At 36.5% G+C, this 23,720-nt stretch overlaps 1 protein-coding gene across 4 annotated transcripts in view; it reads left to right on the top strand.

Moving 5' to 3' along the window:
* CLCN3 (Cl-/H+ antiporter 3) overlaps window positions 1–23,720 on the top strand; it is an 87,958-nt gene that overhangs the window by 10,026 nt on the left and 54,212 nt on the right. For 3 of the 4 annotated variants that reach the window (XM_087437433.1, XM_004433483.3, XM_004433485.3), the window contains exon 2: window positions 1,047–1,222. The exons of the other annotated variant lie outside the window; for it this stretch is intronic. In XM_087437433.1, the coding sequence (XP_087293559.1) occupies window positions 1,063–1,222 (160 nt within the window). In that variant the 5' untranslated portion in view covers window positions 1,047–1,062. The remainder of the gene's footprint in view (window positions 1–1,046; window positions 1,223–23,720) is intronic. 4 annotated transcript variants of the gene reach the window in all.

Raw genomic sequence — 23,720 nt, 5'->3', positions numbered from 1 at the left:
TGCCTACCACACTTATGTTGAACTCTCATTTTGATGTTGAGCAAGTAGGTAGATATATTTAAAAAATAAAACTATTTAGGAGTATTATTGTTTTTAAAGTATAAAGAGTAAGAACAAGGAAAACATATGCTAATTTGATATTATCTGCTTTGAAAAAATGAAAATTGTTACCTGTTGGGCCGGCCTGGTAGCTTAGCGGTTAAGTGCGCGCACGCTCCACTACTGGCGGCCCGGGTTCGGATCCTGGGGGCGCACTGAGGCACCGCTTCTCTGGCCATGCTGAGGCTGCGTCCCACATACAGCAACTAGAAGGATATGCAACTATGACATACAACTATCTACTGGGGCTTTGAGGAAGAAAAAAAGAGGATTAGCACGGATGTTAGCTCAGGGCTGATCTCCCTCACAAAAAAAAAAAAAGAAAATTGTTACCTGTTATGATTTTCCATGGCTGATATGTGACCATGAGCTCTGAAGATTTAAATTTTAAAATGGTGCACGGAGAATGAAATTAATATTAAAAAACATTTTAAAATACAGTATTTTAAAATTACTATTTGCATCTGGTAAAATATTCAAAAGGGACAGTCTCCCTTTCGGACCTGGTACTTCAGCCTTCTTGTTCCTTTCCCCTCTGGGCAGGTTGCTTGGAAATCCCTCCAGAGACAGTCTATACATACACAAGCAATTACGGCTGCATTTCTTCCTCTCCCCCCGTCCTTTTTTGGGGGGAGTAAACCCCCACGTATATTATAGTATACTATAAACACTTCTCTGACCTTTATTTTTTAACTTAACAGTTGATCTTGGAGACTGTTTTATACCACTACCTGAAGAAATTCTTCATTCTTTTTCACAGCTGCATAGTGAGAATAGGGTTATTAAATCATCCCCAAAGACTTAAAAGAGTTAAGCTATTGTTATAGTGAATGAACTTAGTATTTTTTTTAATACAGAGATCAGAAGTTTCCTTTTGTCATGTTAAACAAGATGATTTTTATTATATGTTGGGAAAATGTTAAAGCCCTTTTTTCCCCTTTTTTCAGATAATCAGACAGCTAAATGGAGTCTGAGCAGCTGTTCCATAGAGGCTACTATAGAAACAGCTACAACAGTATAACAAGTGCAAGTAGTGACGAGGAACTGTTAGATGGAGCAGGTGTTATTATGGATTTTCAAACTTCTGAAGATGACAATTTGTTAGATGGTGACACAGCAGTTGGTAAGTTTGGCATTACAATCCTTAATATTTGTAGTCATGAATATCTATTAATAAATATATGCATTGTTTTATTGAGGTTGAGTGTTAGGGTAACTTTTTTTTTTAATTGGATGATTCATACAACATAAACTTAACCATTTTAAAGTGTACAATTCAGTGGCGTTTAGCACATTCACAATGTTGTGCAACTACCACTTCTGTCTAGTTCCAAAACATCTTTATTACCCCAAAAGAAAACCTCATATGTGGGTAAACTTTAAAATTTAAATATAACATAATAGAGAGGTACACAACTGTAGTTGGGGTTCTCATAGAAACAGAGCTAATAGGATGTATATAGATATATAGAAAGAGATTTATTATGAAGGATTGGCTCACGTGTTTGTGGAGGCTGACAAGTCCCACGATCTACCATCTGCAAATTGGAGGCCTAGGAAAGCTGGTGCTGTAGTTCTAGTCCAAATCCAAAGGCCTGAGAACCAGGGGAGCCAATGTTGTAAGCCCCACTCTGAGTCTGAAGGCCCCCTGACCCAGGTGCTCTCGTGTCTGAGGGCAAGAGAAGATAGATGTCCCAGCTCAAGCAGAGAGCAAACTCACCTTTCCTCTGCCTTTTTGTTCTATTCAGATCCTCAACTGATTGATGATGCCCACATTGGTGAGGGCATCTTCTTTTTTCAATCTACCAATTCAAATGCTAATCTCTTCTGGAAAGACCCTCACAGGCACACACAGAAATAATGTTTTACCAGCTGTCTGGGCATCCCTTAGTCCAAATTAGCATGTAAAATTAACCATCACAACAGTCATCAAATCTTAAGTGTGGAAATTGATGGATTTCTACAAAGTGAACACACTCATTTAACTAGCACTCAATCAAGAAGTGAAACACTACCAGTTTCCCCAGAATCCTCCCTTGTTCCCTGCTCCAGTTTCACAGGTGACTAGTATTTGGATTTCTACCATCATAGATTAGTTTTGCAGGTATTTAAACTTTATATAAAAGGAATTATACTATATATACTGTTTTATGTCTGGTGTAGTTTACTTACATTTTGAGATTCATCTGTGTTGTTGAATATAGCAGCAGTTAATTTATTTTCATTGCCATGTAGTATCTCAGTGTGTAAATATGCTGCAATTTATCTATTCTAGCCATCATATATTGTTGATGGATATTTAGTTTTGTTTTTCTTTCGGAGTTTGGCTATTAATAATAATGCTGCTGTGAATTTTCATGTACATTTATATTAGTGCACATTATTTATACAGTTCTGTGGGGTTTATGCCTTGGAATGGAATTCTTAGATGTCAGGGTACGTGGATCTCAGAGCTACCAGATACTGGCAGGATGTTCCAAAGTGGATGTAGCATATACATTCTACCAGCAGTGTGAGAGAGTTCTAGTTGCTCCACATCTTCACCGATACTTGATATTACCAGTTTTTAAAATTTTGGCTATTCTAGTGTGGGTACAGCAGTCTCGCATTTTGGTTTTAAGATTTGCCTGATGGCTTATGAGTTTAAATGCCATTTTGTATGTTTATTGGCTTTTAGATTGCCTCTTTTGAAGTGCCTGTTGAACCTTTTTGCCTATTTTATAAGAGTTCTTTATGCATTCTGATTGAGTCCTTTGTTGGGTATAAATATTGCAAATGTCTTCTCGCTCTGTATTATGCCTTTTCACTCTCTTAATGGAATCTTTTGATGAGGATGTCATTATTTCTAATGAAATCCATTTAATCTTTTAATTTATTCTTTGTGTTTTTCTGTTCTATTTAAGATGTCTTCCCATGCCTCAAAGTCATGAAGATATTCTCCTATTTTCTTCTAGAAGTTTTATTTTTTGTGTCTTTCATATTTAGATTTAAAATATACATGCAATTAATTTTAAGGGTTCAGATTCATATTTTTCTCTATGGATAACTAGTTGACTCAGCACCATTTATTGAAAAAACCTTGCATTCTCCAGTATACTGCAGTGACATTTTCGTTATCTATCAAGTGGGTGTATTTCTGTAGGTCTGTTTCTGGACTTTCTACTCTGTTACATTGCAATATTTCTCTATCTTTACGCCAAAACTTAGCATATATACGAGTTTTGGTTTCACATTGTTCTTTTATTGACTTGTAGTCCATTTACATTTACTGTAATCACTGTTATATTTGGGTTCAAATCTACTATCTGTTTTCTATTTGTCACAGCTGTTCTTTTTTCTCCCTTTCTGTGCCCCCAAATACCTTGCAAGTTATGCATTCTCTTATATTTTGTTTGGTGGGTTACTTTAGACATTATAACATGCACTCTTGACTTATTAGTTCTACTGTAAATTAGCACTTTTACCACTTCATGGAAAATGTAAGGACCTTAGGATACTTTACCTTTTTTATCTTCTTCCTGCTTTTTTGTGCCAATGTTGTCTTCTAGTTTAATTCTTCATATATTTTAAACTGCCCAAGACATTATTATTGTTTTTCAATGTCAATGTCTATTTAGATTTAGCTACATCTTTACTTTTTCCATTGCTCTTCATTCTATATTGCATTTTCATGTTTCTGTCTGGGACAGTTATCTTTCTGCCTGAAGAACTCTCATTAGCATTCCTTTTAATTACCATCTGCTAGCAAGAAGTTCATTCAATTTTTGTAAAAGTTTTTGTTTCACTTTTATTTTTGAAGAATATTTTGTAGCTATATTCCAGATTTACAGTTATCTTATCTTATTACAGATGTCAAGAATATCTTACCTTCTTGAATGCTTTAAAGATGTAATTCTGGTGTCATTTACCTTCTGTTATTTCTGTTGAAAAGTCAGCTATCAGTCTTATTACGTCCCCCCATCGTGTCGTTCCCCCCCCCCCCCAGCCCCGCCCTTGGCTGCTTTTAAGACATTTTTCTTTGTCTTTGGTTTTCAGAAGCTTAACCAAGTGTGCACAAGTGTGATTTTCTTTGTATTTATCCTGGCTAGGGTTATTAGAGCTTCATGAATTGTGGCTTATTTTTTGTTTCATCTTTGGATAATTTTGACCTGTATATTCTCATATGTTGATTCTGGTGTTTTCTCTCCCCTCTCCTTTTAGAACTCCAATGACATGTGTTAGATCTTTTCCCTGAGACCCTTGTGTCTCTTATGGTCTTTTCTGTATTTTCTATCTTCTTTTCTTTTCATTTGGGTATTTCAACTCATTTGGGTAAATACCAGGGAACATGATAGCTGGATCATATAGTAAGAGTATGTTTAGTTTTGTAAGAAACTGCCAAACTGTCTTCCAGAGTGGCTGTACCATTTTGCATTCCCACTAACAATGAATGAGAGTTCCTGTTGCTCAACATACATGCCAGCATTTGGTGTTGTCAGTATTTTGGATTTTAGCTGTTGCAACAGGCTTGTAGGGGCATCTCATTGTTTTCTATCCTGTTGCTCAACATACGTGCCAGCATTTGGAGTGTCAGTATTTTGGATTTTAGCTGTTGCAACAGACATGTAGGGGTATCTCATTGTTTTCTATCAAGTTTTGAATTTCAGTTATTTTTCAGCCATAGAATTCCCATTTGATTAATTTTTTAATAGATTTCTATACTCCAGGAGAAATTCTCTATCTGCATTTTTTTTGAACATATTAATCACTTATTTAAAGTCCATGTCTGAGTATTCTAATATCTGGATCACCTGTGGGTCTGTTGCCTATTTTTCCTCTTGGTTTTCAGTCTTTTGGCCCTGACTCCAGGTAGGCTTTGTAATTTTTGATTGAATGCTGGATATTGTATACAAAAAATTATAGATATTTTGGATGATGATATCTTCACCATAGTGTATTTAATTTTTTTCTTGGCAGACAGGTAGTCTAGGAGCAAATTACATTGATCCCATCCAAGATGGAGAGAATTTGCAGCATGATTTCAGACTTTCTGAGAGTTAGTCTATTTTTGGCTCACTTTGTCCACAGCAGTGGACAATTTTTAGGGCATAGCACTTGAGGATTTTAGTAGAAAGCCTAGTGTGTTTATCAATACTCCTCCTCTTTGATGGGCACTGAAATTTAGTTTTTGTCTCCCTGGCATTCTGAGAGGGAGACAGAATCTCCCTGGTTCTGCTTATTGTTTTAGTCTCAACCACTGCATTTTGCTTAGTTTCTCAGCCTCTTGCTCATGAAATTTAGGAATCATAAATATTTTTAGGGGAAAAGCATCATAGGATGACTGTTCTGTCTCTTTTCTCCAGGATATTGGCCCATTCAAGTTCACATTGCCTTGGTGGTTCTGAACTTCACATTTTGTCTCCTTGACCCCTTGAGACTGCCAAAAGCTCTCAACCTTCACTTTTTGCTGGGCCTCTCAGTCACTGTACTTATGAATCAGGAAATGGCTCAAGGGCAAAAAGTGGTTGAGACTGCTGAGTTGACCTCTGTTTCACTTCTTTTTGGAATCTTGGCACTGCAGGTTCTTGCAGCCTTGTATGCTCTCTGGCTCTTTTGGATGTTCTTTGATTTAAAAAAAAATAAATACAAGGCCAGCGCCGGTGGCCTAGTGATTAAGTTCAGCATGCTCCGCTTCAGCAGCCCAGGTTCGGTTCCTGGGTATGGACCTACACCACTTATCTGTCAGTGGCCATTCTGTAGTGGCAGCGCACATACAAAAAGAGGAAGATTGGCAGTGGATATTAGCTCAGGGCAAATGTCCCTCAGCAAAAAAAAAAATCTAAATATTTATTTTAAAAAACAATAAATACAGTATTGTGCTGTTATTAGTCATTTGCTCTCTTCATCACTGAATGGGTTTTTTCCTTATTTTAATTACGAAGTTATAAACCAGATAAACAAATGTATTCATAATTTGAAAAATCAGGTGAAATTTAACAGCATACCCATTTTTCTGTATTTAAGTAGCTCCTTGGCAGAGAATTAACTCAAGGAAGTAGAAGAACGTAAGAGGACCCAGCTCTTTCTGTCTTTCCACACTGCCATCAAGTATTGGTGATGTCTTCATTCATGGTCTTCAATAGGAGAGAGTGCCAAGTAGGAAGGAAGGGGCAAGGGTACAAAAAAGGATCTTCTTTTGTTGCTCTTTTTCTTACCAGGGAGGGTAATTTTCCTAGAACCCTATCAGTAGACATCCCCTTATATCACTGGTCAGAACTGGATTACATACCCACACCAAGACTGATCACTGACAGAGAGGAATGGGATTACTGACTGGTTAGAACAATCATGATTCATTCCCTGGAATTAGGCACATTACCAAGCAAACAATATTAAGGTTCTATTAGCAAGGAAGAAGTGGGAATGACTATAGGGTAAGCAACCCTTGGTGCTTTCCATACAGAGTCTATCCTCAAATTTAGTCTAGTTGAAGGTACAAGATGTGGAACAGCAGTGGACAATAACTGTGTAAGTGTTAAATTGAGTGGTACAGATTCTCAATGTTACATCTCAAAACAAAGGATATTTTGATACCCCTTTAGAATTATGAAGAGTGTTTTAGAAGGGGATATAATGCATGAAGGCCCAGCAGTAGGAAAAGGCACTGTGTTGTGACAGTGAATGTCTTTTTGTAAGATAATGATATCTTTTTTTTTTTTTTTTTTTGGTGAGGAAGATTGGCCCTGAGCTAACCTCTGTGCCAGTCTTCCTCTATTTTGTATGTGGGACACCACCACAGCATGGCTTGATGATTGGTGTGTAGGTTTGCGCCTGGGGTCCAAACCTGCGAACCCCAGGCCGCTGAAGCAGAGCGTGCCAACTTAACCACTACACCTTGGAGCCAGCCCCCTGATAGTGATATCTTTTCTGTCAGTGTAGCTGGTGTGGTCGTGTCAACAACAACCAGAAGGAGAATGTCCTGGGATTGGGGGCCTCTAATTAGATCTGCCCTTGTGGGCTAGAGCAGATGTCAGAGGGAAGAGCTCATTTCTGTGTTTGCTCATCATCTGGGGAGCGTGGAAGTGGACAGTAGGACAAGTAGTTGGGTACTAAATACTCTTTCATAACTCAGTATTTTTTTGGTATACCCCAAAATAAGAATTAATCACTGGAAAGTACTGATGTGTTTTTGGCATATGTGTTGAATGGAAGTCTGTTATGTTCAGTGGCTTTCAAGTTGGAGACCGGGATTTACATCCTGGCTTTGCCAGTTACTAGCTCTGTAACCTCTGCAAGTCACTTGGCCTCTCTATGCCTTAGTCACTTCCTCTGTAAAGAGTAGTAGTACTCTTAAATGATTGCTCTGAGAATTAAGCACATATAGACACCTTAACACATAAATAATATATATAGAATCCTTAGCACAGTAACTGGCTCTTGGTAGAGACTCGATGCATGGTAGCTATTTCTATTTTCTTCTATGTTCCTTCCTCTTTAGCTATGTGAGACTCTGTACCCCCAACTTAAGCAGTTTTCTTTTAATTCACCATTCAAGTGAGATGTCAGGAACATTTCCAGTAGTATTTAAAAAAGGATATAGCTCTAAAACTCAAATATGACATCTGGATTAGGGTTTAGGTTGTAGAGATAGACCACTTTGGACTCCACTGACTCCAGTAGATAATTGAATTATTTATTTGTTGCATAGCTCTTGTTTTGAAAGTGACTTAAAGAGATAGACCCACTGATCTCAAAAATGGAATCAGCCGTATCTACTTAAAGTGAATACTAAATAATCCAGAACACACTGTGTTTAAAAAATAGAAGTTATCCCTAATAATGATGAGTAATTAGTAGTATCATTTAAAAATTAAAACTAGTGTAAAGCTGAAAAATTAGACTTGCAATGTACTTATATTGTATATCTAATTTGAGTGAGTCACTTTAGTCTATAATTCAGATTCTCTGGAAAATGCAAAATTTTTCAATAAAAGTAGCAAGAAGAGAGGGCCAAGATTTTGTTGTCAGAGTTGTATTCATTAAAGAGAACCATATGGTTCTTGTATCATTGAAAATGAAACACATGAGTGTTCATCAGTACAACTTTAGTATTATTCTTAGATCGCACTGTCTTCACTTGAAGTAAGAAAACTTACTGAGATTGGCTGAAGGAGTGAAAACTAGAGTCAGCCACCTGTTTAGTAAATTAACTTTCAACAAGTAATTTGTGTTAATCATGCTAATGAGTTTAAAATTTAGATTCTTACATTCCTTTTTATCGTGTCTGAAATGTGAATAATATTGTTGACTTGCTAGTATCAAGAATCACTCCCAGGTTTCTAGATTGTGTGTAAGTGGTAGTGTCACAAACTGAGAGAGAAAATCTGAGAGGAACAGTAGAGGTGAGAAGGCTCACTCCTAATTGCTTCAGTTTCCTGTCTGTAGATAACCTTTAAAAAAAACTTTGGAAACACTAAAATTCAAATGGAAGGTGTTAATGTTTTTTTCCAAAATCTTGGGGCATGTGATAATTGGGAATGCAGTACAGAGATACTACATAGATTATTGTATTCTGTTTCACATATATATCACATCCTGAGCCTCAGAACTCAGAAACCCCATAAGGCTATATAGCATACGAGGCTAAGAGGTGGCTTGTTCTGTTCAGGGTCTTGTGACCCTTCCATCTCTGCTAAAACTTAACTTACCTTCTGACGTATTACAAGAAATTCCAGCATTTTCATTTGAATGTCTATTGTTAGATGTAGATGTATTCAAAATGTTTGTGATTTTATTTATTTGTATCCCTTCTGGGTGGGACATTCATGAATACTGTCTACACTAGAAATTTCAGAAGGAGAGTCCTGGCAAAGTGGATGCAGAGTGACCATGCCAGAAGCAGGCTGGTTATCTACCAGGGTGCCTCTCAGGATTAGGCCAGACATCACAGTCTAGGGTCCAACCCTTAGTCCTGCAGACAGAAGCCTGGCATCAGCATCATGAAACTAAGCTGTCTTGTAGAAGTAGATTCACATTAACCAGGATTTTAGATCTTGTTGGGGAAAAAATGCAAATGTATTTACAGTGAGATATATACTAATGTTCTACTTCACCCGAGAGAAAGGATATATAGCAGGTTATAAAGACACGTAAAATTCAATGTTAACATAAGTATTTGAGAAGGATGAAGCAAAGGGAAAACAACTTAAAATGACATAAGGTAGAGGTGAATGAGGCCATTAAAAAAATATTAGCAATATACTTTCTAAGGGAGACTACAAATTTGGCTCTTAGCTTTGTAGCAGCAAGTAAAATGCGAGAACCCGTTTAAATGATTCTCAGTGTTTATAAGAGAAAAAGTCAACCAGTTTCTCAGCAGACACTCGAATATTAAGATAATAAATTTCTGAGTAATAAAGTGGTTAGTATCTAATGTAAACAACTGATTTTCAAGACTGTGCTTGGAGTAAACAGCAGTGGTTTTCACAGGGCTTTTGTTATAACATCCATCAGTATTGCCTGACTGAATCACAAGACTTAATTCCACAAGGGCACCATTATTATATATGGTATAGGCATTGATTATTTATGATGTTCTGGCAGAATCCATAGATGTATTTTACCTTATCTTGGAATAGATGGGCTGTGTGGAGAGTCTCAGAAGTCATCAAGGTATATTATTTTTTTTGCTGAGGGTTTGATATATATTAAGTAGAAGTTATTTCAGAATAATATTTTGGAACAGAGCTACTTATTTACATTCATCTAGTTGAAGAAATTGAAGAGCCTAATAAAACTTAAGACTGAATAGAAGCCTCTAGAAGGCCTCTTAATGAAAAGTGGAGGCTGTACGCATGGGCAGGATCAGGAGTCCTTTTTGAAAATAATTTTGTATCTGCTGGAAGACATAGATAAATGATTAACAGAAGGTCTAAAACTTATATTCCATATGACAAGGTCATGATAATTTCAGCTATGATAAATTTTAAAAGGAGTAGCTACCATAGACATTAAAAAAAAAGTAAAACAAAGCATTCTCCCTAGTATCCACAAAATGCCTGGCTTTGAGTAATATTTAAGTATATCTTTTAAGGCAGTAGTTCTCGGACCTTTTGTTCTCAAGATCCCTTTCTGTTCTTAAAAGATTATTGAGGACTCTAACAAACTTTTTTTGTGTAGGTTACTGTTATCAATATTTACCATATTAAAAATTAAAGCAGAAAATTTTTCAATACTTTATTAATTCATTTAAAAGTAACGATAAACTCATTACATTGTAACATTAATAACATTTTTATGAAAAAATTACTACATTTTCAAAAATAAAAATAAATTTAGTGAGAAGAGTGACATTGTTTTATGTTTTTCTAAATATCTCTAATGTCTGGCTTAATAGAAAACAGCTAGATTCTCATATCTGCTTCCCCATTCAGTCTATTGTGATATGTTGTTTGGTTGAAACATATAAGAAATATATAAGAAAATTCAGCCTTATACAAATATATAGTTAGAAAATGAAGAAATAACGTAATAGCCTTTTCAGATCATTGTGGGTATTCTTCTTTGATACGACACCAAAACGTTACAAATGATAATTTCTTTCTTTCTTTTTTTTTTTTTGTGAGGAAGATCAGCCCTGAGCTAACATCCATGCCAATCCTCCTCTCTTTTTGCTGAGGAAGACCGGCCCTGAGCTAATATCTATTGCCAATCCTCCTCCTTTTTTCTCCTCAAAGACCCAGTAGATAGTTGCATGTCATAGTTGCACATCCTTCTAGTTGCTGTATGTGGGACGCTGCCTCAGCATGGCCGGACAAGTGGTGCCTGGAGGTGCGTGCCCGGGATCCGAACCCGGGCTGCCAGCAGTGGAGTGCACACACTTGACCGCTAAGCCACGGGGCCGGCCTCCAAATGGTAATTTCTTAAAGGTTTATTGCAGTGTGGAAACTGAAACCATATTAATGAACATTTTGTGTTGTGTTAAATTAAAATCCATTGGCCTATCTTGTGCTTTGAGTGGATCTATTACCCATGTATGATTTTAGAATATCATGCATTAGTCATTTGGAAATTTGTTCACTGATTTATTAGTTTGCCAGGGCTGCCATAACAAAGACTGGGTGTCGTAAAGCAACAGAAATTTATTTTCTCACATTTCTGGAGGCTAAAAGTTCTAGTTCGAGGTTTTGGCAGGCATGATTTCTTCAGAGGCCTCTCTTTTAGCTTGTAGATGGCTCTCTTTTCCTTTGTCCTCACGTGGTCTGTGTGTATCTGTGTCCTAATCTCCTCTTCTTATAAGGATACTAGCCATTGGATTAGGACCCACCCAAGTGACCTCATTTAGCCTTAATTACTTTTTTTTGTTTTTTTGTGAGGAAGATCAGGCCTGAACTAACATCCGTGCCCATCTTCCTCCACTTTATATGGGTTGCTGCCACAGCATTGCTTGACAAGTGGCGTGTCGGTGCGCGCCTGGGATCTGAACCTGTGAACCACGGGCCGCTAAAGCGGAGCACGCTCACTTAACCACTTGCGCCACCTGGCGGGCCGCTAGCCTTAATTACCTTTTTAAAGGCCCTATCTCCAAATGCAGTGACATTCTGAGGTACTGAGGGTTAGGGCTTTTAGCCTATGAATTTTGATGGGACACAATTCAGCGCATAACAGATTTTTTCGGATCATGCTAATGTTCACGCATTTCATTACACAATACAAGAAGTCGAATTTTTTAATATTACCACCAATCCCACAATCCTATCAGAAGTCTTAAATGTTGGGAAGCTGTCAGGCTCACGGTGGTGAATACAAGTTTTCTAAAATTTTAATTTTTGCTTGAAAGCTCAAATTTTATTATTGGCAACAAATACTATCCATTGTTGTACTTGGAGAGACAGGTTCAGTTGATTCGTTTTGAGAAAATGTCTGCCAGATATCAAGGTCTAAATAACTATAGTTTGTGTATCAGTTATTCTTTTGAATAAAAATGGTGTTCCATGAAAAAAAGTTCAGCCACAGCTCAGACATTCACATAGTGCTTTTCCTCAAGATGGAACCTCTGTATAACGGTATAAGCCAAAGTGCTTTATGTATCCTTCCCATTTTGTCACACAGAATATTAAAAGGATGTATACCCAAGAGCTGCGATTTAATAAAATGAATAATTTTTACTGTTTTATGAACGACATTGGGAAGTGAAACAGGCTTTCGTTTTCTGGGAGTGCATGGTGGTTAAGAATACAGTGGTTACCAGTACATTTTGGTGCTACTGCTTTGATTTGTGCTAGATGCCAGCCATTTTACCTACTATTGCTTTTATACCATAAGTAGAATGAAAAAGGTAAAGAATGTTATTTAGGCTGAATAATGGCCTCCCACACTGTAATTCCTGGAACCTGTAAATATGTTACTTTACATGATAAAAGAGACTTTGTGGTTTTGAATAACTGAAGAATCTTGAAGCAACTAGAAGAATGTACAACTATGACATACAACTATCTACTGGGGCTTTGGGGAGAAAAAAAGGAAAAAAGGAGGAAGATTGGCAACCAATGTTAGCTCAGGGCCAACGTTCCTCAAAAAAAAGAAAAGAAAAACAATGCTGTAGGACTTAAAAAACAAAGAATCTTGAGGTGGAGAGATTATGGTGGATTATCTGAGTCCTTAAAAGAAAGAGACAGGAGGATTAGAGTCTGAAGCAGGAGGTTGGAATGACAAGAGGAAGGGGCCATGAGCCAAGGAATGAAGCTCTAGAAGCTGAGAAAAGCAAGGCAACGAATTCTCCCCTGAAGCCTCCAGAAGGGACGCAGGCCTGTAGACACCTTGATTTTAGACTTCTGACTTCCAGAACTGTAAGAGAATAGATTTGTGTTGTTTTAAACCACTAAATTTGTGATAATTTGTTACAGTAGCAATAGGAAACTGATACAAATGTATCATTTAAATAATACATAAGTGTATTATTATGAAAATGTTTTATCCCCTGAAAAAGATCTTGGGGATCTCCATGGGTCTATAGAACACGCTTGACCACACTTTGAGAACTCTGTTTCAAGATAAGCTACCTGCAAAATGTACATTGGGTAACTGAATAGGGTAACTTGGTATATTGTATTATAAGCTATAAGCGTGGAAGGGCTTATATAAGAAGGATAAAATCTGTATATATAATATAATCCCAGCCTCTTAAAATACTACATACGCACACACAAATTTGGAGGGAAATGCAGCTAAATAATGATTTTTCTCTTGGTGATGGAATTTGGGTGCTTTTTGTTTTTCTTTATGCTTTGCAGTGTTTTCCAAATTGTTGCCAGTTTGGCTGCAGATTTATAAAACTGATCTGAAACTTCCAAGTCATTATAAGGTATATTTTTCAATGTAGGAGGATAAAACGTATTTTATTAATAGTTTGTTGCTTTATAACTTTTAAATATTTAGTCATATGGCAGATGGGCCTTCTTTTGTACTCTTGCCTTGGGCCAGGTAAATGTTGGGTTTGGGCTTGTGCCTGGCTGGCGTATCTCCAGATCTTTGTGCATGTTTCCTTTGCCTGTGATACCAATTATGACTTGTACTTGGCTTCCCAGGTTAGACCTCACTCCCTCTGAAAGCCTCACCTGACTTCTCAGATTTGGGTTAGGGGCCCCTCCCATGTAGTAAACTATATTGCTTCCATTGTGTTTGCTTTCTTGACTTTCCTTATTTGTCTTATTTGCTTATAGCCTGCCCTCCTCCTAGATTAAGCTACGCTTTCTTTCAGTGTAATTATCCTAGTAATTCTTGTTGGCTTGTAAGTCATTTATTTTTCTGTCTACATAGTTCTGTTTAGAGATGATCCATTATGTATTGATTACATATTTTAACTCTTGATGAGCAATCTTATTTTCCTTATTCCTAAACTTGATGGGAAGGGGATATTAGTATATTATTGACAGCCACATATGCTGTTTATTTCAAACTCCCTTCTTACAATATCTGATGTATTGGCATGCATACAGAAGAAGCTCATTAAAAATGTGCTGTTTTGTAAAATATTCACCTATTTAACATTAGCTAGTCATATTTTATAGTTTTTGGAGTCTTTTTTCCTTTTTATTTGCTGAACTAATATGGGTATATAGAGAAAAGTTTTGGTTTAACGGGACATCTATGAAGCCAGTAGGATATTCAGTGGAGTAGCAGAAACTGTGTCACTCACCCATATTATTACAACTGTATTGCACAGGAGCCCACCAGAATGATAGTGTCATCCAGGAGGGAAAAGGCACAGGGTGGAACAGATCGGCTGTATTAATATCTAGCTCCCTGATATTAGTCAGTGTCATCACTTCTGTTTCTCAGTTTTCTTATCTGAAAAATGAATGCAAAATATCTATTCTACCTACCCAACTCAGATTAGTTTTGAAAACAACATAAAAGAATATAGTAAAAGAAATGGTGGAAGTGTTGCTGTTACACATGAGAGTCCTTTGTGGCAGTTTTGGCTCAGGTGCTCAAAGTGTAAACTTATTTCTACTTTGTGCAGCCATCAAACAGCCATCAAACATCATGACATTCAGATAGATTATTCTCGATTCTTAAAAATCTTATATGGTTAACTTCAGGACTTAGTAATGACTTGGATTGCCTTGGAGAAATGCTAATTCTAGAACGGGGGCAGGGAAAATGCAAGATGAGCCCAGAGTTTGTGTAGTACCAGAAGTAAGGACGTGCTCATAAAACAAAAGGATGAGGGCATGTCAGAGGAACACAGGAAATAACCTGAAAGAGCTCCTAATGGCCAAAACTGGAACAATTTGAGCAACAAAATAAATAATGTAGAATTTTGGTTATAACCAAAGTGTAAGATAAATATAAATGAGCACATATGTATGACATAAATGATATAGATTGATATACGTGATTGAACAAATAAATAAATGGGGGAAAAGAGACTAGTCTTTCTTGTAGAAGTCGTCCAAATAATTTATGTAGATATTGCACCCTGATGGAGGAGGAGCTTAATGCCTACATCCTTCTCTCTTGGGGGTAGGCTAGGGTTAGTGACTCACTTCCAAAGAACAGAGTAGGAAAAAAATAGTAACTATGCAGTGGAGAAACCGGGCAAACACTATTATAACCAAATAATGAAGGTTAATATCACCAGTGATGTCACGTGGATATCACATGTCCCTAATATGTGACAACAAATGCACTTCACCTTTATGATATTCTTTCCAAAGACCAGTCTAATCACAAGAAAAACGATAGACAAATCTAGACTAGGGGGACATTTTACAGTATGCTTAAGCAGTCAAGGTCATGAAAAACAAGGAAGGACTAAGAAACTGTCATAGACCAGAGCAGTTTAGGGAGACATGTTACCTAAATGCAATGTGGTATCCTGGATTGGAACCTGGAATAGAAAGAGGATATTAATAGAAAAACTTATCCAGATAAGGTCTGGAGTCAACTTAATAGTAATGTACTAATGTCAGTTTCTTAGTTTAGACAAATGTACCATGGAAATGTAAGATGTTAACAGTTCGGGAAACTGAGTGAGAGGTATTTGGGACCTCTTTGTACTATCTTTGAACTTTTTTGTAAATCTAAAATTAGTCCAAAATAAAGTTTAATTTTAAAAATGAATTGGAAAGAGTTAACTTTTAAATAGTAAAAGCAAAATGTGATTATTGTAGAAAATATGAATGGTAAAAATATAGTCATGCACCACATAACGACGTTTCAGTCAACGACAGACCACATATATGACAGTGGTCCCATAAGATTAGTACCATATAGCCTAGGTGTGTAGTAGGCTATACCTTCTAGGTTTGTGTAAGTACACTCTATGATGTTCGCACAATGATGAAATCACCTAACGACGCATTTCTCAGAAGGTATTCCCGTCAAGTGATTCATGACAGTATAAGGTAGTAAATGAAAATCACTCATAATCCTACTACCCATAGATAGTTGATTATTTTGGTATACTTTTTTTTAGACTTAATTCTACGCGTATTCCATTCAGCAAATAATTATTGGGTTGCTTTATGGGCCAGACATCATGCTAGGTGCTTGGGATAGAGCAGTAAATAAAGATGTGAGTCTTCCTCTTATGGAGTTTGTACTCTAGTGAGAGAGAGTACCATGAAAATAAATAATAATTCCACAAAAAACAATTACAATTGTGATATGGTCAGTGCTGTAAAGAAGTAGTATGGGTGTTGAGAACATCTAAGTGGGGGAATCTAAGATGTGTCATTTAACGTGAGAACTGGAAAATGAGAAGTCTAGTAGGTGAAGGAAGGGGTGGAATGGGGCCTCTGGAAGCTGGGTACAGGATGCAGTTACAGGCGGAGAGATTCACTTGTGAGAAAACCCTCAGGGAGGAAGAGGGTTGGAGCTTTAGAACGATGTCTGGAGATAAGAATTGAGATCTGGAAAATGGAGGGACTGAGGCCAAAGACATAGTTAAGCAAGGCCAAAACCATGCATTTTAAGGTTTTGGCACTTTTTCCTAAGGGTGATGGGGAACCATTGAAGGGTTTTAAAGCAAGGGAGTAATATGATCTTTGTAATTTTAAAAGATCATTTATCTATTGTGTGAGCAAATGGATTGGTAGGTAGTGAGAGTAGGGAGGTAAATGTAGTAGTTCAGAAGAGAGATGATGGTGTCTGTGACTGGCATAGAGACAGATGGAGAATGGAATGATTCAAAATAGATTTAGAAGTAAAATTAGCCAGACATGCTGATTGTTTGGATGTGGGTTGGGGGTAAAATGGAGAGCCAAGTGTTCTAAATTTCTAGCATATGAAGCTGGTAGTCCCATTTATGAGGTATGAGGTTTTTCAATTAATGTTAAAAGCATTGCCTTATGGTACAAAAGCTTATCTTAATTTTTAATGGTTGCATAATATTTGATTACATGAATGTATTCTAAATTCCTAGAAAAAAATTACTGGAAGGAAGGTGTTTACTAATATCTGTTAATATGTAGTAAATGCAATGTTTTGAAAATTGATGATAGAATTGTTGCTGAAGATAACAAGTCTAAAATGCTACTAAGCCAGTTGGAGTTGGTTGCTTTCTGTGAACAATGAAGAATAATGAAGTTCCTTGGTTGATATCATCTGCAGGTAGAAAACATTAATAAAACAATCCAAGAGTAGTTTTTTAAAAAGCATAACATCCTTGCATGTGCATTTATAAGCAAAAAGAAATTACTGGTAATGTCAAGTTGTGATATAGCTCAGAAATCCAAGAAATGTATTCTGAGGTAGGATAATTTGACTTTGCTACAGTATTTCGAAGGATATGTTTGTGCATGCTGTCTTCAGTAGATGACAAGTTGATTTTAGTCTTGTTTTGTCTGGCTTCTATCAATAACATGGTGGCATCGTTCTAATGAGTGAGGCATTTGTCTCTAAAGTTGAATTTGGCAACATAAACTCTTAAGCCTTTAAAAAGCATGAAATGGTTACATCATGAATATTCAGTAAAGAGTTTTTTAGAAATTCTTAAAATTAATAAAACACTACCACTACCATTTAATGGCTATCTGTTGGAAAAAGGTCAAAATTCTTTCAAATGGTCTACTCAGAATCATTTTTAGAAATAAACAAATAATTCTAAGGTTCATCTGATATTTATTCTAAGCAGTGTCATGTTCTTAATACGTTTGACACCCTTCACGTTCTGTTGCCAACTACCTTGTAAACATTTTCTGCACCTGCGTCTCCAGGTCACTTCAGTCAGAGCAACCTATTTAACCTACTTAATATGTGTGGAGTAGGGGACTTCCCAAATTTGTATGTTTGTGTAAGAGTAAGGTAATGCATTTGGGGAAGACTGACCCATACTAAGTTTATGAAGTGCTATAATTCAAGATGTTACTAATGAACTAGGAAAAAGAACTTGTATTATAAAGTGATGCCTTGATAAAATTAGCCTAAAATACTGGATGGATGTCATCAGAAAGGTCACTGGAAAGAAGTGATCTTAGTTTTAATTATAATATATAGAACCTGATGATTTGTATCTCAAATATCACCTGTAATTATTGTCATTGCTTTGCAAAAAAAAAAGATTAAATTATTTTTTAAAAACTCCACAAAGTTAACTAAAATTAAGTCAATGAATAATTTTTTTGTATGTGTACTCAGCCTCTCTCACCCTAATGTCATGATGTAATGAATTAACTTTTCTCCTGTGCATGTGGAACATTACCTATAGGGGAACTGTTCTTGGGAGAACTGAGAAAATAGTCGGTCTAATCATGTTTTGTGTGTGGTTCCAATTAAGAATTTCAGTTGAAAAAGCTTTCAGGAGTTATGAGCTAAGTCTATAAAATTATAAGCTGAAATAAATGCATAAAATCATAGGGAGTCTGTGAACCTGTTTATAAACAGTTCTAAAGTACTGACATTTAGAGGAAATTCCTTGGAAGAAGCTGTGCTTAGAACAAATGAAAGTCATTGTAGATACTTATGAACTTGTTACCTGTAACTGATTGAGACTGTAAATAAGATTAGGCTAGAGGGATTTAGGGTAGGAAAGAAAAAAACGAATAATAAATTGTATGTCATAGCTGCACATCCTTCTAGTTGCTGTATGTGGGACGCGGCCTCAGCATGGCCGGAGAAGCAGTGTGTCCGTGCGCGCCCGGGATCCGAACCCGGGCCGCCAGGAGCAGAGCACCTACACTTAACCGCTAAGCCACGGGGCTGGCCCTAACTCAGAGACTTTTGAATTGTGAAATATAACACACATCAGAAAACTGCATAAAGCATAATTGTACAGTTTTTTTGTGTGTGTGTGAGGAAGATCAGCCCTGAGCTAACATCTGTGCCAATCCTCCTCTTTTTGCTGAGGAAGACCACCTCTGAGCTAACATCTATTGCCAATCCTCCTCCTTTTTTTTTTTCCCCCCAAAGCCCCAGTAGATAGTTGTATGTCATAGTTGCACATCCTTCTAGTTGCTGTATGTGGGACGAGGCCTCAGCATGGCCAGAGAAGCGGTGCGTTGGTGCGCGCCTGGATCCGAACCTCGGGCTGCCAGTAGAGGAGCATGCGCACTTAACCGCTAAGCCATGGTGCCGGCCCCCAGTTTAATGAGATATTACAAAGCAAGTACCTTTGCAACTCACCCAGGTTAAGGAAATAAAGTATTACCAAACTCCAGAAGCCTCCTGCGTATACTTTCCTGATCACAACCCCTTCCCTTTCCCTAGAGGTAAATACTGTTTTCTCTTTGTCTAGTCACTTTTTTGCTTTACTTTATGGTTTGATCATCTAAGTATGCATCCTTAAGATTACAATTTGGCATTGCCTATTTTTGAAGATTAAATAAATGGAATCATACAATATATATTTCTTTGTTTCTTGCTTTTATGCAACATGGTTTTCAAGAATCTTCTGTGTTGCAGGTAGTAGCTGTTTGTTGTCATGTTGCTCTAAACTAGATTATTCTTTTTTACGAATATACCACAGTTTACCTATTCATTTTACTACTGATGGATCTGAGTTCTTAACAGTTTTTGGCAGTTACAAACAGTGCTGCTTTGAATATTATGCGTGTATCCTGGTGGATATGTGCACAAACTTTGTCTTCAATGTGAACTTGTTGGGTCATAGGTTATATTTTACATAGTGGTATTCTAGTTTACACTCAAATGAGCAATGTATGAGAGCTTCCATTGCTCCACTTTCACCAACCACTTGCTATTGTCAGACTTTTAATTTTATCTGTCTGCTGGCTGTGTAATGGATTTTGATTGTGGTTTTAATTTGCATTTCCTTGGTGGCCAAAGAGGTTGAACATCTTTTCATGCTAATTGGCTATTTGAAAATTTTTTTGAAGTATGTATTCACTTAATTTGCCTATTCTTCTATTGGCATGTCTATCTTAGAGGTTTCTAAAAGCTCTTTATTTACTTTATACAAGCTTTTTGTTGGTTACATGTGTTTTAAATATCTTCTATTCTGTGGGTGGTGCTTCACTCTCTAGTCCATTCGGGCTGCTGTAACAAAAATACTGTAGACTGGGTGGCTTAAACAACAGACATTTATTTCTCACAATTCTGGAGGCTAGGAAGTCCAAGACCAAGGCACTGGCAGACTGGTGTCTAGTCAGGAGGGGCTGCTTCTAGTTCATAGACTGCTATCTTTTTGCTGTGTCCTCGAGGGGGTTCTCTGAAGTCTCTTTTATAAGGGCGCTAATCCCAGTCATGAGGGCTTCACTCTTCTGACCTAATCACCTGCCAAAGGTCCCACCTCCAAATACCAACACATTGGGGATTAGCTTTCAGCATATAAATTTTGTTGGGATATAAGTATTCAGTCTGTAGCATTCTTCTAATGAACAAGTTATGAATAAATGTTCCTAATTGTAATGTGGTCCTATGTATTAATCTTTTGCTTTATGGCTAACCCTTTTTGTGTCTTGATTAAGAAAAATTTCCCTACCCTGAGGTCATGAAGGTATTTTCCTATATTATTTTGTAAGAGCTTTATTTGCCTTTCACATTTAGGTCTATAATCATCTGAGTGATTTGTGTGTGTATGGATTAGGTGTATTTAATTTTTTTCACTATTAGATAGCCAATTGCCCCAATGCCAATTATTGAGAAAACCATTTTTTACCCACTATTCTACAGTGCCACCTCTGAAATATATCAAGGCTCATATTATGGGAGGGTCTATTTCTAGACTCCTTATTCTGTACTGTTGGTTTATTTTTCTAGCTTTATGCCCAAAGCACTCTGTTTTAATCACTATAACTTTATAAACAGTATCTGGTAAAGCAAGTCTTCTCACCTTATCTTTAAGATGAAAGATATGTGTCTTGATTATTCCTGGGCTTTTTTATTTCCATGTAAATTTTACCGCAGTTTGTCGTAAAAAGCCTTTTGGGGTTTTGATTGGTATTTAATTGAATCTCTAAATCAGTTTGAATCTTTCAATTCATGAACTTGGTATACTTCTCCATGTATTTGGGTCTTTTTAAATGTCTTCCAATAAAGTTTTAGTCTTTCCAATTGACTTTTGTCTTCATTTTTTGTTACATTCATTCCTAGGTATTTTTTTAGTGCTATTGCTGTTGAATGCTATTTTTTTTTAAATTTAATATTCTATTCGCTGGTATATTTTGAAATTCAATTTTTGAATATTAATTTTTTAAAAATTTATCAACCTTGCTTAACTCTTATTAATTTTAATGATTTATTTGTGATGTCCTTTAAGAGTATAGTCATATCATTAGCAAATGGTGACAATTTTGTTTCTTCCTAGTCTTTATAGTTTTCCCTTCCCCATCGCCTCTTGCTTTACTGCACTGGCTAGGCCCTCTAGTAAGCTGTTGAATGGAAATGGTGATTGCAAGCATCTTTTATCTTGTGCTGAGTTTAAAGTTTCACCATTAAGTATTCACCTCAAAGTTTAAGCATCATGTTTAATCTGGACTTTTTGTGTTACCTTTTATCACATTAAAAGGTAACAGGCTCACATCTGTTCCTAGTTCATTTAAGAATATACAGTTTAAAATTATGAATAGATGTTGAATTTATCATTTTCCCTCCATCTTTTGAGATGATCATCTGATTTGTGTCTCCTTTTTTTCTGTTAATAAACATTAGTTGATTTTCAATGTTAAACCAACTTGCATTCCTTGTATAAACTCAGTCTGATCATTGGTATATTAATGTACTATTATTTTTTTATAAATTGCTGAATTTTGTTTATTTATGCTTTGTTTAGGATTTTTGCATCTATATTCATAATTAAATTGACTGGTAGTTTCTCTTTGTCTTACTGTTCTCATTACGTTTTGGTATTGTGGGAGATCAAGATTTGGCCACCCTGAAATATATCTCTTTACCTTGATTGTTTTCTCTGAGGGACATTTGACCTCCCCCACTAACTGCCTAAAGAAGTTGACATGGTGGCTCCTTCCTGGAACAGATCTTCTATCATGATGGCTGTAAAGATAATGTAGGATAGAGGTTACAATAGCAAAGGCACCAAGCCTCTTTTATCAAAAAACTCTATCTCTCCCTGACCACATTATCTATAGATGACCCCAAAAAGAATTGTCCTCCTGCCCTCTGAAGTCCCAGGCCACTACCCACCCCCAACACGCTGCTCGCCTTTAGCTGCAATACTTAAGCAAGCAGCTTAGACAGAGGGACGAGTTGCTCATTTCTGAGTTTCTCCCATGTATACATGTTATTAAACTTGGTATTATTTTCTCCTGCTAACCTGTCTTGTTAATTATTTGGCCAGCCATAAGAACCTTGAGGAAAAGGGCAGAGGGAGATTCTCCCTCTTCCCCCGACAGTATCAAGGTTATACTCCCCTCATAAAGTGAGTTGTAGATGATGCCTTCTTTTTCTAGTCTCTGGAAGGGTTTATGTAAGGCTGATGTTATTGTTTCTTCCTTAAATTTTGGTAGCATTTGCCAATGAAACTCTAGGCTTAGAATTTTCTTTGTAGGTAGGAAGGTTTTAAATTGTTTCAAATTCTTTAATGTTTATAGCACTATTCTGATTTTATCTTTCTAGATCAGTTTGGTAAGTTGTATTTTTCTCAAAATTTACCCTTTTTGTTTAAAAATTCTATTGGCATAAAGTTGTTTTAATGCCTGTAGGTTCTGTAGTCATGTCTCCTTTTTTGTCCTGACAGTCATTATTTGTGCCCTCGTAGTCTTCTCCTCTCCCCTCTCTTTCCCCTTCCTTCTCCTCTTCTCCTTTCCCCCTTATTAATTACTGTCATTGTAGGTTTATCAATCATTAGTCTTTCCAATGAACTAGTTTTGCCTTTGTTCTCTTCTATTATGTATTTGTTTTCTGTTTCATTAATTTCTGATCTTATTTCTTTCTACTTTCTTTGGGTTTATTTTGCTGTATTTTTTTTCTAACTTCTTGAAATGAATGGTTAACTCTTTAATTTTAAGCTCTTTTGTGGTAAATACATTTAAAACTATAACTATCCCTCTAGATACTGTTTTTATCTCCATGCCATAAGCCTTTATTATCATTATCACTAGTTAAAAATCATTTCTAACTTTTATAATGATATCTATTTTTTTTTTTTTTTTTTGCTGAAGAAGCCACCCTGAGCTAACACCTATTGCCAGTCTTCCTCTTTTTTTTGCTTGAGGAAGATTAGCTCTGAGCCAACATCTGTGCCAGTCTTCCTCTATTTTGTATGTTGGTCGCTGCCACAGCATGGCTGACGAGTAGTGTAGGTCTGAGCCTCGGATCCGAACCGGCGAACCCACACTGCCTAAGTGGACCACCCCGAACCTTAACCACTATGCCACGGGGTCAGCCCCATGATATCTATTTTGACCTATAGGTTATTTAGAAGTGTAGTTCATAATTTCCAAACATATGAGGAATTTCTGGTTATGTTTTTAATTGCTTTATAACATTATTGCTTTGTTATCAAAGAATATACACTGTGTAATATCAGTGTGTTGAAATTTTTTGAGACTTTCATTGTAACCCAGGAAAAAGTCTATTTTTGTAAATGTTCCACATATACTATAGAAGAGTGTATAATATGAAGTTTTTGGTTAATGATATTCTCTATATGTCCATTAGGTAAAGTTTGTTAATCTTCTATTGAAATCTTTTGTTTCCTTACTGATTTTTCTCCTTGT

Source organism: Ceratotherium simum, chromosome 12 (assembly GCF_057802395.1).
Source record: "Ceratotherium simum simum isolate JZ-2026a chromosome 12, ASM5780239v1, whole genome shotgun sequence".
Classification (NCBI taxonomy): Eukaryota; Metazoa; Chordata; class Mammalia; order Perissodactyla; family Rhinocerotidae; genus Ceratotherium; species Ceratotherium simum.
This window is presented reverse-complemented; position numbering and strand designations above follow the sequence as displayed.